Raw genomic sequence first — 15,009 nt, forward strand, 5'->3', positions numbered from 1 at the left:
ATCAGATTTGTAAACTTTCGTTTTAATTATGTTGTTTTTTTTTCTGCACGAAAATAGTAATACTGATTATTTACCATGCTCTAAAATGTGTCTTGTTCTGAGAAAACTGGGCTTAATGCATGTGCGTAAAGTGCCGTCCCAGATTAGCACAGGCTAATCGGGGACGACACTTTCCGCTTAAATGGTATTTTAAGTTTGAAGGAAGTCCCTTCTTACCGAAAATCAAGTTTAATCGGAAAGTGTCGTCCTTGATTAGCCTGTGCGGACTGCACAGGCTAATCTGGGACGGCACTTTACGCACATGCATTATGCCCAGTTTTGTCAGAACAAGACACTCCATTATATGCCTCTTGTGACGATTTAAAAGCATGAAAAGTATAAAGCGTTACACACGCGAAACGATTGTATAATTTGGAAAGTTCTGTTGTTATCGTTGTATTTTGTGACGATGATTGCTTATATGAAGTATAAAATACTTTCGCTACAATGTCAGCACGGATAGCCGAGTCATTAAAGCGCTCATCAATTGCCGCGCTGAATTAATCAAAATTGAGCGCATGTGAAAAAGCAAGAAAAATGTCTCAATCAATACTTGACTTGAGCTAAAGCAAATGGAAATGGTTAAATTAACAAATGGGACGAACAGTAGCAAGGATTCCTTTATTCTGGAACTGCATTGAGCATTTTGATAAAAATTTCAATATATTTGTAATAACGACATGCTTTACACTTATTTATATCTCCATAGATTACAATGCGGGTTTCATATATTACATCATCTACACCAAAAGCAACCTCTTCAATGTCGGGGTGGTCCTACACAATTTGCCTCGACAAATGAGAGCGGGACCCTTCCAATACAGGAAATGCCGACCCCGTGCGTACTCACCATTCTAACCGGAGGTTCCACCTGGATTTCTACGTCAACGTGTTTCTTAACGCTAACGCTAACGTCGACGTTACTTTCTTCCGTCACCGCAGCGACGACCACATTCTCAACGAGCACAGTTGTCTCCACCGCCGGTGGCATATCGTAGGCAACTTGTTCAGGAATATGCTCTTGAACATCCGCTAGCTCATTTTCGCCCGTTGCCACCCCACTGTCGAAGCTTTCTATGACCGGATGATTTGATTTTCCGGCCTTTTTCGCGACTTTGTCTCCTTTTCCCTCATGTTCTCCCTTTTCGGAATTTTTTGCCTTTCGTCGTTTCTTTTTGGATTTTTCGTTCTTTTCATTAAAATAAGCCGTGCCGGAAAATGTCTTTCCCTGGTACTTAAAGACGCTTTTGTACTTAAAATCCATCTTTAGTGCAAGGAATTACTCCACCGTTAGTAATATAATGACCTATCGATATCTGCTAAACCATTATCTTATTATTCACATTTCACTGACGGCATTCATCATTTCTTTAGGGTGAAATAGGAAAGCAACCATTATAATTATAATCCGTTAAATGTTTGAGAAATGTAATTTCCTTGAACAAGTTCTCACATCAATACGTTAAACTCAACCACGAAAACGGTATAACATTTTATCTGAAGTCTGTTACACAAATTTTTTTTTTTGAGTACAACCGTTTAAAAAACATTTTGCCAATATTACAAACTGCACATGGCAAACATTAATCCACACAAAACATCATTCGTTTATTAAACATCCAGTGGTTGTGAACGCATATTGTTTCAAGCACAGTAAATAGATCCTTCTGAATAGTCAAAACCACGGGTTATACCATATAAGCGATGATATCGTATGTTGGTCCAATATAAAACAAAGCCCATCATAAACACTACCATACCCGACGTATTTGTGTGTATCGGTCAATACGCTCATCAAGTCACGTGACACTGCGGTATTTTGAATTAGATACGCAATGACAAAGCACTGATGTCTTCGATAAAACTTATTGCCCGATAGAGAAGCATCATAACAATTTACCATTGTCAATATTTTGCCAATCATGCCCATTAAGTTCTTTATTGATTTCTGATATAAAATAGTCGACAGGCGAAGCTGAAAGTCCGATGTCAATATTGTTAGAATTTTCACCAAATGAAGGACACTTTATGTATGCATCTGTTCGCTCACGCTGGTACTAATTAGCGCCTTGGTCTTTATTGGATACTGCTCCAGGCTTTCTGTTCTATTGACGGTAGAATAAAAGAGTGCACTTTATGTTCTATGTTGCCTTTAGTACAACAAACATGTCGCTTACACTCCCAAGGAAACGTCGTATGCACAGTCTGAGACACGAAACTGCCTGTTGTAACACTTGCGAACAGCAATATAGTATTTGTTTATTTAAGTTGTTTATGATTTTGTTGCATGAATGTCTTTATGTTCTTGTTGTTTGCACATACAATTCCTACACACGTTTTGCAATATTCCGTTTTCTTTGGTATCTATGTGCGTAGAGACGCATTATGAATGATTCCTTGACAAAATAAATCACGGTTGCTGAGCGATTATTTTTGTTAAACGCGAATTACAATATAAATTGCCATGATTTCACATATTTTCTATACGAAACCTTTAACAGCTTATTAAAGTCGAAACCAATAATATCACTCCTCCATACGGTATCGTATAATATCACTTCTCAACACAAAGATCACATACAGTTAACCGACATAAAAAATCTATCACTTAAATAAATATGTCCACGCATGCTGACGAAGATTTCTCAGTTTTGTTGATTGTTGTAAAAACTATATCATTATTACTTTTATAAAGTGTCAACGTTTAAAATTTACGCTCAATTGAAGATCGGATTTCAAATTAAATCTGCGAATTTTTCACACATTATCTCTATAGTCTTAGCTTACGATTCCCTGTTAGCTGATATGCATTATCAAGAAATATTGTGTGTAGCTAAATTCTTATTTAAACTTTTACTTAGCTTGAGTCTTACGACAAATATTTGAACAAACTCTATTTAGAAATAATGACTTCTTCTCAAAAAACGGGGTTTAACTTTGGTGAACAAATTGGCGATTTTTAATTTTTAAAACAGAAAGTCAATTAAATCAATGTCTAGGAATTCTATATTTTGTAAAAACTAGGTCTAATGCATGTACGCTTTTGTGCACAGGCTAATCAGGGGCGACACTTTCTGCCGAAACTGAATAAGCGTATAGAAGAGAATTCTTTTAAACGAAAAAATCCATAAAAGCGGAAAGAGCCGTTCCTGCGTAGGCTGTGCGGACGGCACAGGTTAATCTGTGAAAACACTTTAAGCAGATTCATTAAGACCCGTTTCGCAGAGTGAGATTCACGCTGTCAACTTCGAGAGCCTTAATGATGCAGAAATAGCGAGTTGTTTTTTTATTCCAAAGATCCCGGGTTAGAATCCGGTTATTTCAATTTTTATCACACTTTTTTTTTAAATTGTAAAATTATTATAGAAAATTACAAATATTGCAATTTGGTTTGGGACAGCAAACGACCATTTAAAACAGGTTTTAAATGCTTTATTGAAAACGTATTTCTGGTTTAATTAAAATGACGTGTCATAACTAAAAACACCCGGAATACTCATTTCTTTTTCAATTTCCTCCACCGCTTGTCTTTGACTGTTGTGAACATCAATAATGTAACATAGCTACGCTATGATGTGCTGTTGTGAATATTTTGGCGGCTTATCACTATGACCAGAAAACATTTTAATCTAAATTATACACTTCGGGGATTATGTTTACTGATATTATGCAACTAAGATAACTGTGTGTACAATACGAACAATACTAATACTAAGGGGGATTAACATCCCGTAAAGCTTAGACCTTAACAGTGAAACTCAAACAGAGCAAACACATTAAGACTCTACAAGACTGCAAGGTTACGTATTCTCTATTGAACATTACATCATGATATGCAAACCGCCGACCGAAGACAAAGCTGAACAGGGAAATTACGAACTCTCAACAGAGAAAGACATACACTTTGTTTACCGACAGTAGACAACCGTCTTTTACCTGACCCTGCGTGCTATTCTTATTAATTCATAAAACAAGAGCATCCATTTCCAAATCTCAACTGTTAATCGGTGTACAGGAAAATGCGGAAAAGCTTTACCAAAAAGAGATATATTATTCAAGAAACTTTCAATTTAACAAGATATTACAAAATAATCCTCGTTCTAGGAAAACTTGGCTCAACGGATGTGCGTAAAGTGTCGCCCCACATTAGCCTGTGCAGTCCACACAGGCTGCTCGGGGACGACACTTTCCACTTGTATTGATTTTTTTGTTTGAAGGAAGTCTCTTATAAATGAAAACACTGTTTGGGCGGAAAGTGTTGTCTCTGATTAGCCTGTGCAGACTTCATTAAGCCCGGTTTTCGAAGAACGAGGTTTAACAAATTCAAATAACAAACACCATCATCTAGTGATTAACCAGCTCTTAAATTATTGTGCATGTGTCTTAAAAAGAACATTGGAACCTCGTTCTGACAAAACTGGGCATACTGCATGTGCGTAAAGGGTAATCTGACATTGGCATGCGCAGTCCATATAGGCTAATCAGGGAAGAAACATTCAGCTTACGCTGGATTATTGATTAGGTTAGACTTTGTTTCAACGAAATCATAAAAGCGGACTTTAGCGGCTATCAGGGATGACATTTTACACACATGCATTAAGCCCAGTTTTCACAGACCGAGGCTTAAATTGTTCGATCAATTTGGGTTTCCAATTTGTAATTCGCTATTGCTGAAATCAACAACATATCGACTGGTGATATATTAACACAGTCTATTATATCATTGAAGTTTAAGTGATTTTATTTCATTCCTCTCATCTGAGGAATTAATATGGCGCTATGCTTCTTAATAAAGTCATTCTAACACAGATATGACTTCAAACCTCGAGAATCCATTTCACCTATTATGACATCAAACGCCATGCAATTTAATCAATCTGCATTACACTTCACGCGGATTGTCCCGGCGGGCGCCATTGTCAATCACAATTGACTCTGTTCTTGATCAATTATTACATAAAGGCTATTTGTCATGATCTAAAATGACAGTTGTAAGTGCGTGTGATCTTAACAAACATATACGGGTTTGTTTGGTATTTCGATTTCAATTTCGCCACTCTTCTTCACCGTCCGTCATCTGAGAACGGTCGACAGTAAAGTCATATAGCGAGACACACCACATAGTAAAGATTAGGTGAACGGTGTTCTAAAAATATGAGATGCGCTCTGGGAAAACGGGGTTAAATGCACGTGTGTAAAGTGTCGTCCCGGACTGCACAGGATTATATGGGACGACACCTTTCGCACATGCATTAAGTCATCTTTTCTCAGAGAGAGGTTCATATCTGATTTTCTATTTATTATTGTTTATCAGCAAATATATAAATATTTGATTTTAAAATGCACAGTTCTTTTTAAGTTCTTTTAATGCGTTGTTTTTTCACCAAGACGTGGACACGTTTTTTATCCGTTGTTTTATATTAATATTTAAATAATTATCTGTAATGCTTTGTTTTAGACCGATATGTGAACAATTCTATTTATTGCAATATTTAACACCTACATTTGAACTTTCTTTAATGCGTTGTTTGACACAAATATCTGACCATGTCCCTTAAATTTGGTGTCTTACACTGAAATGCTGACGAGTTATTTTAATGCGTTGTTTTACACTAATATGTGAACACGTCCCTTTTATGCGCTGGTTTACACCGATAAATGAAAAATTCTCTGTAATGCCTTGTTTTTTTTTACAAATATGTGAACAAGTACATTGTATGCGTGGGTTTACACCGTTATTTGAATAATAACCCTTTATGAATCGTTTGACACCAATATGTGTATACGTCTCTTCATGCGTTGTTTTACACCGATATGTGAATAATTCTTTTGACCCCGTTATGCCATCATTTGAACAAGTCCCTTTAATGCGTCGATTATCACATATACTTTGTGCTTTATCGACACGAAGATCAGGGAATATCATGTTAGAATAGCGATTACTTTGGACTTTTACCACGTATACCAAGTCTTCACATTAATCCTTGCGAGCTTAATGATCGACAGGGTAGTTCTAAAATAATGAAACTGTGTCATCAACAAATAAATCAATTCACTGGTAAACAAAAGCACCCAGTTCCCTAGACATCAAATGCAATAACGTTTGCATTAATGGCAAACATTGCTGTTGAACATTTAGAGTAGACCTTTGCTTCACATTTATCCTTCAACAACTGAAATCTTCGATTCTTAATTGACTTTACATTGATTCCATTAAAAACACATACATTTGACAGCTTGGCTCGAGTTAACGTTAATTGCATTATCGCTACTCGGCATCGACTCACGATTCTTGATTGAGTTCAATATCAGGACACTAAGAGCATTTTTAATTGAGGCCTACTCTGGGAAAACGAAGTTTCATGCTTGTGCGTAATGTGTCGTCCCAAACTAGCCTGTGCAGCCATGGACACTTTCAGCTTTAACTAGATTTTCGCTAAGAAGTGACATCTTTTGAAAAAAAAATATACCATAACAGCGGAAAGTGCTGCCATGGTTAGGCTTGTGGACTGCACGAGCTAATCTTGGACGGAACATGACGCACATGCATTAAGTCCGGATTTCAAAGAGCGCAGCTAAATTTCAAAAATGGAGTAATCACATCTTTACATACAGAAACAAATAGAAGCCATTGAAAGTCGTGATTATTGAAGTTTCGCGCGTTTGTGAAAAGCAACGGTCAATGTATTTGATGGCAGACCTTATTTACAACTTATAAAGTCTGCAAATATTTAAAGAACTGTAAGAGAATACAAAGAATTCTAAGCGAAAAACGCGAATAGACATAAATAAAGGTATATATAATCTGATTTTCTTATAAACGCACATAAAAACAGCCAATTCGATCCAAATGTGTTTGTATGATTGTCAAAAGCTCAATAAATGTTTATTTCTTTTTCAAATATTTACATGTTCATATACTACAAATAAAATACAATTTGTACACATACGTTTGGTTGTATATTCAAGACATACTAGCACCAAAGAACGTTTTTATTTACATAACAATTCGCACCAAATAAACTGAATTTCAACCGCTTCAAAAGATGAAAGGAGAAGAAAAATAATCCATTTATCTATTCCATAAAATGCGCATCTTTTCTGACTCAAGTGGACGTATTAAATTGAATTATAAATAAATACGAAAATAATTCGATCTATTGATGGGTCGGATTTGTAGTGAGGTTAGCAATACCGCAGTTCGATAGTCAACAACGTTGAATAGCAATAGGAACAGGGAGCACGTTAATTTCTTCTGATATAGAAATAATGAATAGAATTGTGTGGTGCATTTGATTTTTATTTGCGATTTTGAAATGCATTGCTTGCGTACATAGGTCCTCAATGAAGATAAGGTGTAAACTACCATCAATTCTATCATAATCTTATCGCAATTATAATCATGGTCCGCCTCCTCAGATGGATCAGAACGCATGATGATGATGATGATGATGATGATGATGATGATGATGATGATGATGATGATGATGATGATGATGATGATGGTGATGATGATGATGATTTGTACACATACGTTTGGTTGTATATTCAAGACATACTAGCACCAAAGAACGTTTTTATTTACATAACAATTCGCACCAAATAAACTGAATTTCAACCGCTTCAAAAGATGAAAGGAGAAGAAAAATAATCCATTTATCTATTCCATAAAATGCGCATCTTTTCTGACTCAAGTGGACGTATTAAATTGAATTATAAATAAATACGAAAATAATTCGATCTATTGATGGGTCGGATTTGTAGTGAGGTTAGCAATACCGCAGTTCGATAGTCAACAACGTTGAATAGCAATAGGAACAGGGAGCACGTTAATTTCTTCTGATATAGAAATAATGAATAGAATTGTGTGGTGCATTTGATTTTTATTTGCGATTTTGAAATGCATTGCTTGCGTACATAGGTCCTCAATGAAGATAAGGTGTAAACTACCATCAATTCTATCATAATCTTATCGCAATTATAATCATGGTCCGCCTCCTCAGATGGATCAGAACGCATGATGATGATGATGATGATGATGATGATGATGATGATGATGATGATGATGATGATGATGGTGATGATGATGATGATCATCATCATCATCACCATCATCATCATCATCATCATCATCATCATCATCATCATCATGATGATGGTCATCATCATCATCATCATCATCATCATCATCATCATCATCATCATCATCATCATCATCATCATCATCATCATCATCATCACCACCATCACCACCATCATCATCATCATCATCATCATCATCATCATCATCATCATCATCATCATCATCATCATCATCATCATCATCATCAATCATCATCATCATCATCATCATCATCATCATCATCATCATCATCATCATCATCATCATCATCATCATCATCATCATCATCATCATCACCATCATCATCATCATCATCATCATCATCATCATCATCATCATCATCATCATCATCATCATCATCATCATCATCATCATTACTATCATCATCATTATCATCATCATCAACAACAAGAACTTTATTATAATGATCATTATCATCATCAAAATTTAAAAAAAAAAAAGCACTAGCAACAAAAATGATGACACACTACTACTTATCCCAATGCTAGTAATACTACTAAAATAAGAAGAATAAATAAATACCGGTCTTGGCGTTGACTCTTGACCTTTGATCGCCTTTTCTGACCTCGACGGACGCTGCAGTTTTGGAGACGGAAGAAGTGCTACGGCCAGCCCATCGTCATGGTGATCGTTGCCTCTAGCAACCCGGGATTTCTTTTTCTGTTTTCTGGGTGACGGGCTTGGAGTCGAGTGGACCTGGGGCGGCTCTGTCAGAAACACCGGCATCTGCATGGCTCTCATAGTCGCTGCTGGCGTCACACAGAGTCCGGTTTGTGATTAATGAAACACCAGTTTCCGTTTTCAGATTTGCGACTATGAGATATTCGTCCGAAATTTGTAACTTAATATTTCAAACAAGACATTGTGATGTTTCAGTACATTAAATATGTGTGCGTGTTTTTTTAACTTTCATTCGCGGTCTTTGATCAAACATCCTTATTCTTTTTATAAATATTTATACAAAACTAAAATACGGTTAAATCACTTTCACGCAAAAAACCCACAGATAACGCTAAGTGATCATATTTCAATCCCTGAAAATGACATTCCTGTTGATATATGTTGTTCTGCTTGTAAACCTTGTTTTAAAACCACAATAGATTTTCTGTCTTTAATCATGGATAATTTGTCATAATTTCCATTTTACCGTCAACGCGCATACTCAATGACTTGTTCCTACTTGCATCCTATAATAATTCTGTGTCTTTTAAACTGGTCGAGGAAAGTTAAAGCTATCTGGATACTGTTACGTGTAAACAAACTGAAATTTTCTTTTCAATTCTCTACCAGTAAAATTTAAATCGCTACCGAGTGTAAAGAACATTCATAAATTTGCATTCCGACAAACAGGTTTCTTCAATTTCAAATCACGGTATGAAAGCTACTTTAAATCTCAACATCGATTATTGATTGGGTCGGACTTCTGTAGTAGATTGATAGACGTTGCAGCAAACGCTTACATCACGCGTTTAACTGACGTATTCGTCTATTTACTATTTACGTGTTTGCGTCAACTTTCGATCTGTGTACTATCGCTAATTGGTCACGTGGCGAAGCCACAGTAAGTAAATATTTGAAAATTCCTTTTCTGTCCACGGTTCTGTTTGCCCTTATCGTTTGACCAAAGCTTGCCTTTAACTTATGTACATAACAGTACGAACTATTGTAGAGACATCCATTTCATACACTGAGTACTTACAAACACCCCAACAGGTTGTTGTTTCAACCTGTTATTATTGTAAAAATATCTTCGATTACAACAATAGCTCACTTTCTGAATAAATAAGCAATTTTTATTAATATATAGCAGCATGGTTAAAACAATTCTTTGAAAATATTTTTTAGATAATTTTGCGCATAAGAAAAAGTTTACGAGGTGTATGTAGTAAGATCAAAATTAAATGTATCATAAATTATTAAAAGTTGAAATAACTCCCACAAGAGTCCGGGCGTGTAAATAATAAATAAATAAATAAATAAATAAATAAAGACACCGTTTCATCCAATAATGTGCATGGTCACTTTTCTTAGTTGTCTTCAATTGCTTACACGTGCTTTGGACTTCCAGGTTTCGAGTTTATGCAGAAACTGTCGTTCCTTATTGACCTATGCGGACCGAACATGCTTATCAGGGGTCGTATTCCAGAAACATCTTAAATCATTTCTTAAATATTTTAACTTAAGTTCAAAATTACAATGTTTTGTATTTCTTTACTAAATAAAGACATGCATGTTTTTTGGTATTCCTCAAATAACATAGACATAATGATGTTATTTTGATGTAATTTTCGATACCTATTGCAGTATGAAATGAAACACTTAAGAAAAATTCTCAATTTAAGGATAAAAATAAATTTTAACTTAAGATGCATCTGGAATACCGCCCCTGGAACGATATTTAAATCATATGCAGTAAACCCCGTTTTCCAAGAAAGAGACCCATATGTAATTTTTATATTTAAAATTAAGTTTGAGCCTGATATTTGACATGTTCGTGGTGCAAAACTCATCTCGAACTTATTGTAAAAATAAAGGCGACCTATTGCCCACAGATATGCTTATTTCTGATTTCTTTACCTTCCAAGATCCTCGACCGTATAGCGTTTTTTTAAATATATTTTAGAGTTCATTGGAAATGATTTTGTGTTGATATCGCAGTGAGTCTTCAACTGAACATCATCATGAATGCATTTCTTCATTGCACACTGCTGTTACGTCGCACCAAAATCACTAGATAATGATACCTGCGACTGATCCCGATCTTCTGGTCAGTATAAATCTAAGACTGTACCCTGTTGTGTGAACTTAATACGGACCCTACTTGTGTTAACTTTGTACGGATTCCTGTTGTGTTAACCGTATACGGATACTTGTTGTTGAAGCCTTGTTGTGTAAACCTAATACAGATCCATGTTATGTAAACCGTATACGTTTTTTTTAAACCTTACACGGATCCATATTGTTTAAACCTTATATGGATCCATATTGTTTAAACCTTATACGGATCCATATTGTGTAAAACTTATACGGATCCATATTGTGTAAACCTTATACGGATCCAGGTTGTGTAAACCTTATACGGATCCATATTGAGTAAACCTTATACGGATCCATATTGTGTAAACCTTATACGGATCCATATTGTGTAAACCTTATACGGATCCATATTGTGGAAACCTTATACAGATCCATGTCATGTAAACCGTATACGGATCCATATTGTGGAAACCTAATACGGATCCACGTTGTGTAAACCTTATAACAACAACAACAACAACAAAGGTTTATTGTGATATACAGGCCACCGGCCCCTGACACAAGTTATGGAACATAATTGCAAATATACAAAAGCATGTGTGCACATAACATCATCAAGCATGAATCGGTTAAGCATATTGGACAAGGTAGTAAAAGATAGTATTTTTTTTATACGTATCCATGTTGTGTAAACCTTATACGGATCCATGTTGTGTAAACCTTATACGGATCCATGTTGTGTAGACCTCATACGAATCCATATTGTGTAAACCTTATACGGATCCATATTGTGTAAACCTTATACGGATCCATGTTGTGTAAACCTTATACGGATCCATATTGTATAAACCTTATACGGATCCATATTGTGTAAACCTTGTACGGATCCATATTGTGGAAACATTATACGGATTCATGTTGCGGAAACATTATACGGATCCATGTTGTGTAAACATAATCCATATTTTTTAGGTACAACGAATTGAAAAAAAACATTCCCACACCATATGATTCATTAAAGACATGAATATAAATTGAACGCAAAGTTCGATATTCGACTTAATGACAAACAGGTTGACAACCGAAAGCATCATGCGACCAGCACAGACGAACATATGTTACTTCAAACAAGAAGCTATAATAGAAAATTGCATCTTAAGTATTTACAATTGAGAAAAAGGGAAAAAAAACACACAATTAAACATGAAGCTTTATATTATTTGTTTACGTACATATAATATACCGGTAAAAACATGGTAAATGAATTCGATTTCACAACTTAATTCATAATATTGTATTGTAAATTGTACGGTACATGATCAACGGGAGACAAATAAAATAAAGTTGAAAATTGTATACTGAAGAGTTATGCCAGGCAGCTAAAGCTTGTTTTCCGGAACACGCTTTCGAGTTTCTATTTATCGTAAATGAAACTGTGGCCGTATTCACTACGAATCTGTAAAGTTGGCACACCGCTCAACAATAAACAGCTCAACCAATCACTGATTATCAGAAAGGTTTATTAGTTTATTCAAGAGTCATCCACAATTCACCATAACAATTATTGCAATCACAGATGCATAGCATGTATGAATGTGGCCATTCTTAACGAATTATAAGAGACTATATATTACAATCTCATTAAAACTTGCATAAAATACAACATAACATAATTTATAACACTTAACAAACTAAAATGTATCTGTTTAAGGTTAAATAATTATTATGTTCAATGTAAAACTATACTTATTTATTTACGTATTAAAAACTTGATTAATTTCTTCTAATCAAGACATTTAGGTATTTGTCTAAAATGGTAGTCGAGGTAGGCATTTTTTCAAGTAGATGTTCAACCATTTTTCCGGTAAAAAAACGTATAAAATAATAAATGATAATCTTTTATTCTCCCCAGTCAGATATGAACAGCACAGATTTTCAATTTTTTTAAGACATATCATAAAACTTATCATTATTATTAAACACATTACATGCAGAAAATAGATTTAAATATGTGATTCAGTTAAAAGATCTACTGAATAGAGTATTATTTCTTATTTTCAGTATGTTAAAGGGGCCTTTTCACAGATTTTTGCATGTTTTGAAGTTTGTCCTTAAATGCTTTATGTTGATAAATGTAAACATTAAATTTTAAAAGCTCCAGTAAAAAATCAAAAATTAAATTTAAAAAAGTAAAAAAAAAGTAGCACGAAGCAGGGTTCGAACCAGTGACCCCCGGAATCCTGAAGTAAAAACGCATTTGACAACTGAGCTATCCTGCCAAGTATACATAGGATGCGTATTTTATACGTTATATAAGCAATCTTCGTAGTTTCACAAATTTAAACGACAACAACAGAACTCTCCAAATTATTCAATCGTTTCGCGTTGCAACGCTTTATAGTTTTTAGGTTTTTAAATCGTCAAAAGATGCATATAATGGCTATATTAGACCATGGCAAATGTTCAGAAATACTGTTTCCTCACAAATATCATAACTAAACCGAACATTTGCGAATCTGAAAGAACTATTTTCAATTTTGTCAATTTACCAAACCGTGAAAAGATCCCTTCAAAGCAGGCTTTGGACAAAGTTTGTATGGGTTAATTTTAGTGAACGCGAATGCTGATATAGCTCAACATCCAAGCGCGACACTCCAGATCACCAATCGTTATTTGTTTGCAAGCGCATGTGATTTAGCTCAGATCCCCAGAGAAAAAGAAGGATACCTTCAAGAAATATATCATTTGATTAGAGGTACGTCGACAGTCTTACGTTTTAGATCGAACCAATGAAGGTTTTTTATTCACTTGAGATTCTACATCTGAAATATATTTTTAATATATTACGTGTACAATAAGGGAAAATGAAGACCGTAGTATACATGACATCGTGAACACTAATGAACAGCTGAGGTCAAAGGAATTCGTCAAATTAATGATTTCAAACCTGATTTTAGAATTAAGCATTATGCCCCATTTTCCCAGAGCGAGGCTTATTTTTCATTCAGCATTATATTTGGATATTATCCAAACTGACGTCTAAGATAAATGTGTCGGATATTTCTAGTGTTTTCGCAGTATATCAAAGGCTGATTTGATACACTTTATTTCGGATGGCTTTGGTTTAATCAATCATCCAGGACAGGTTTAACATTGTTAACAACTTGATATCGCATGTAATCATACGATATCTAAATATTGACAAGACTTAACTTATCAAAAATGGTTTGATCCATATAAGTAACCATTTAGCAGTGCCCGTTTAGCGGCGTAGAGGCCCATAGGCGACACAGTGTTTGGGGCAACCGTCACAGGCCACAAGTCGGCTTAGTACCTACTAGAACACCGGCGCTCAGTCAATTTGACTCGTGTTAATAAGCCTACCAGTGCCAAGCCACATACCATTGATATAAAATAATTGGTTTTACGAAGTTATTAGGCCGAGAAAGTAAGTTCAAAATCTTTCGTCACGGTCTCATGGTGCCCATAAAAGTCGCGGGGCCCATAGGCATTTACCTACCTTGCCTCATGTGTAATCCGGGACTGCCATTTAGACATAGCTTGAATTAAGTATTACTTACACGATTATCAAATACTGAAATCAGTGGAATTTCAAGAATAATGAACATCTTTAGACGAGACGCTTTCATCTTACGCTTACAAACAGTTCAACAAAACAACGGATTTCAATGCCTGCTAATTACCTTGCATTTTGAACTCTTCGCGCTTGTATGGAAATTTCTGTTTAAGGGAAGTATTTTTACATGAAATCCAGTCTAGGCGGAGAGATTATACAATAAACGTTTTACTAAGGTCGTATTCAACTGCCTGCAACATTATTTTCTCGTGGCACATACATACATGTTTAGAGGTTAAAATATTTATATAAAAACCTTCATGTATTGTTTGCAATATTAAGACTACCTATATGTAATGTTCGTGATATTTGATGAATATAAGCTCATCAGTAAAATAACTAGCAAGACGTATACATAATGCACCAGTCTAAACAATTGAACACAATTTAATATAAACCCCTCTTTGTGAAAACTGGACATGTGCAAAAAGCG

General features: G+C 35.1%; 1 protein-coding gene across 2 annotated transcripts in view; it reads right to left on the bottom strand.

The window, feature by feature from the left end:
- Positions 1-9,536, bottom strand: part of LOC127877984 (uncharacterized) — a 34,137-nt gene extending 24,601 nt beyond the window's left edge. Inside the window, exon 1 of one of the 2 annotated variants that reach the window (XM_052424326.1) lies at positions 8,705-9,536. In XM_052424326.1, the coding sequence (XP_052280286.1) occupies positions 8,705-8,923 (219 nt within the window). In that variant the 5' untranslated portion in view covers positions 8,924-9,536. Of the gene's footprint in view, positions 1-889; positions 1,893-8,704 lie in introns of those variants that run through there. The other variant, XM_052424325.1, reaches the window with a different exon arrangement.
- Positions 9,537-15,009: the final 5,473 nt, after the last annotated feature.

This window comes from Dreissena polymorpha, chromosome 4, assembly GCF_020536995.1.
Source record: "Dreissena polymorpha isolate Duluth1 chromosome 4, UMN_Dpol_1.0, whole genome shotgun sequence".
NCBI classification, from domain to species: Eukaryota; Metazoa; Mollusca; class Bivalvia; order Myida; family Dreissenidae; genus Dreissena; species Dreissena polymorpha.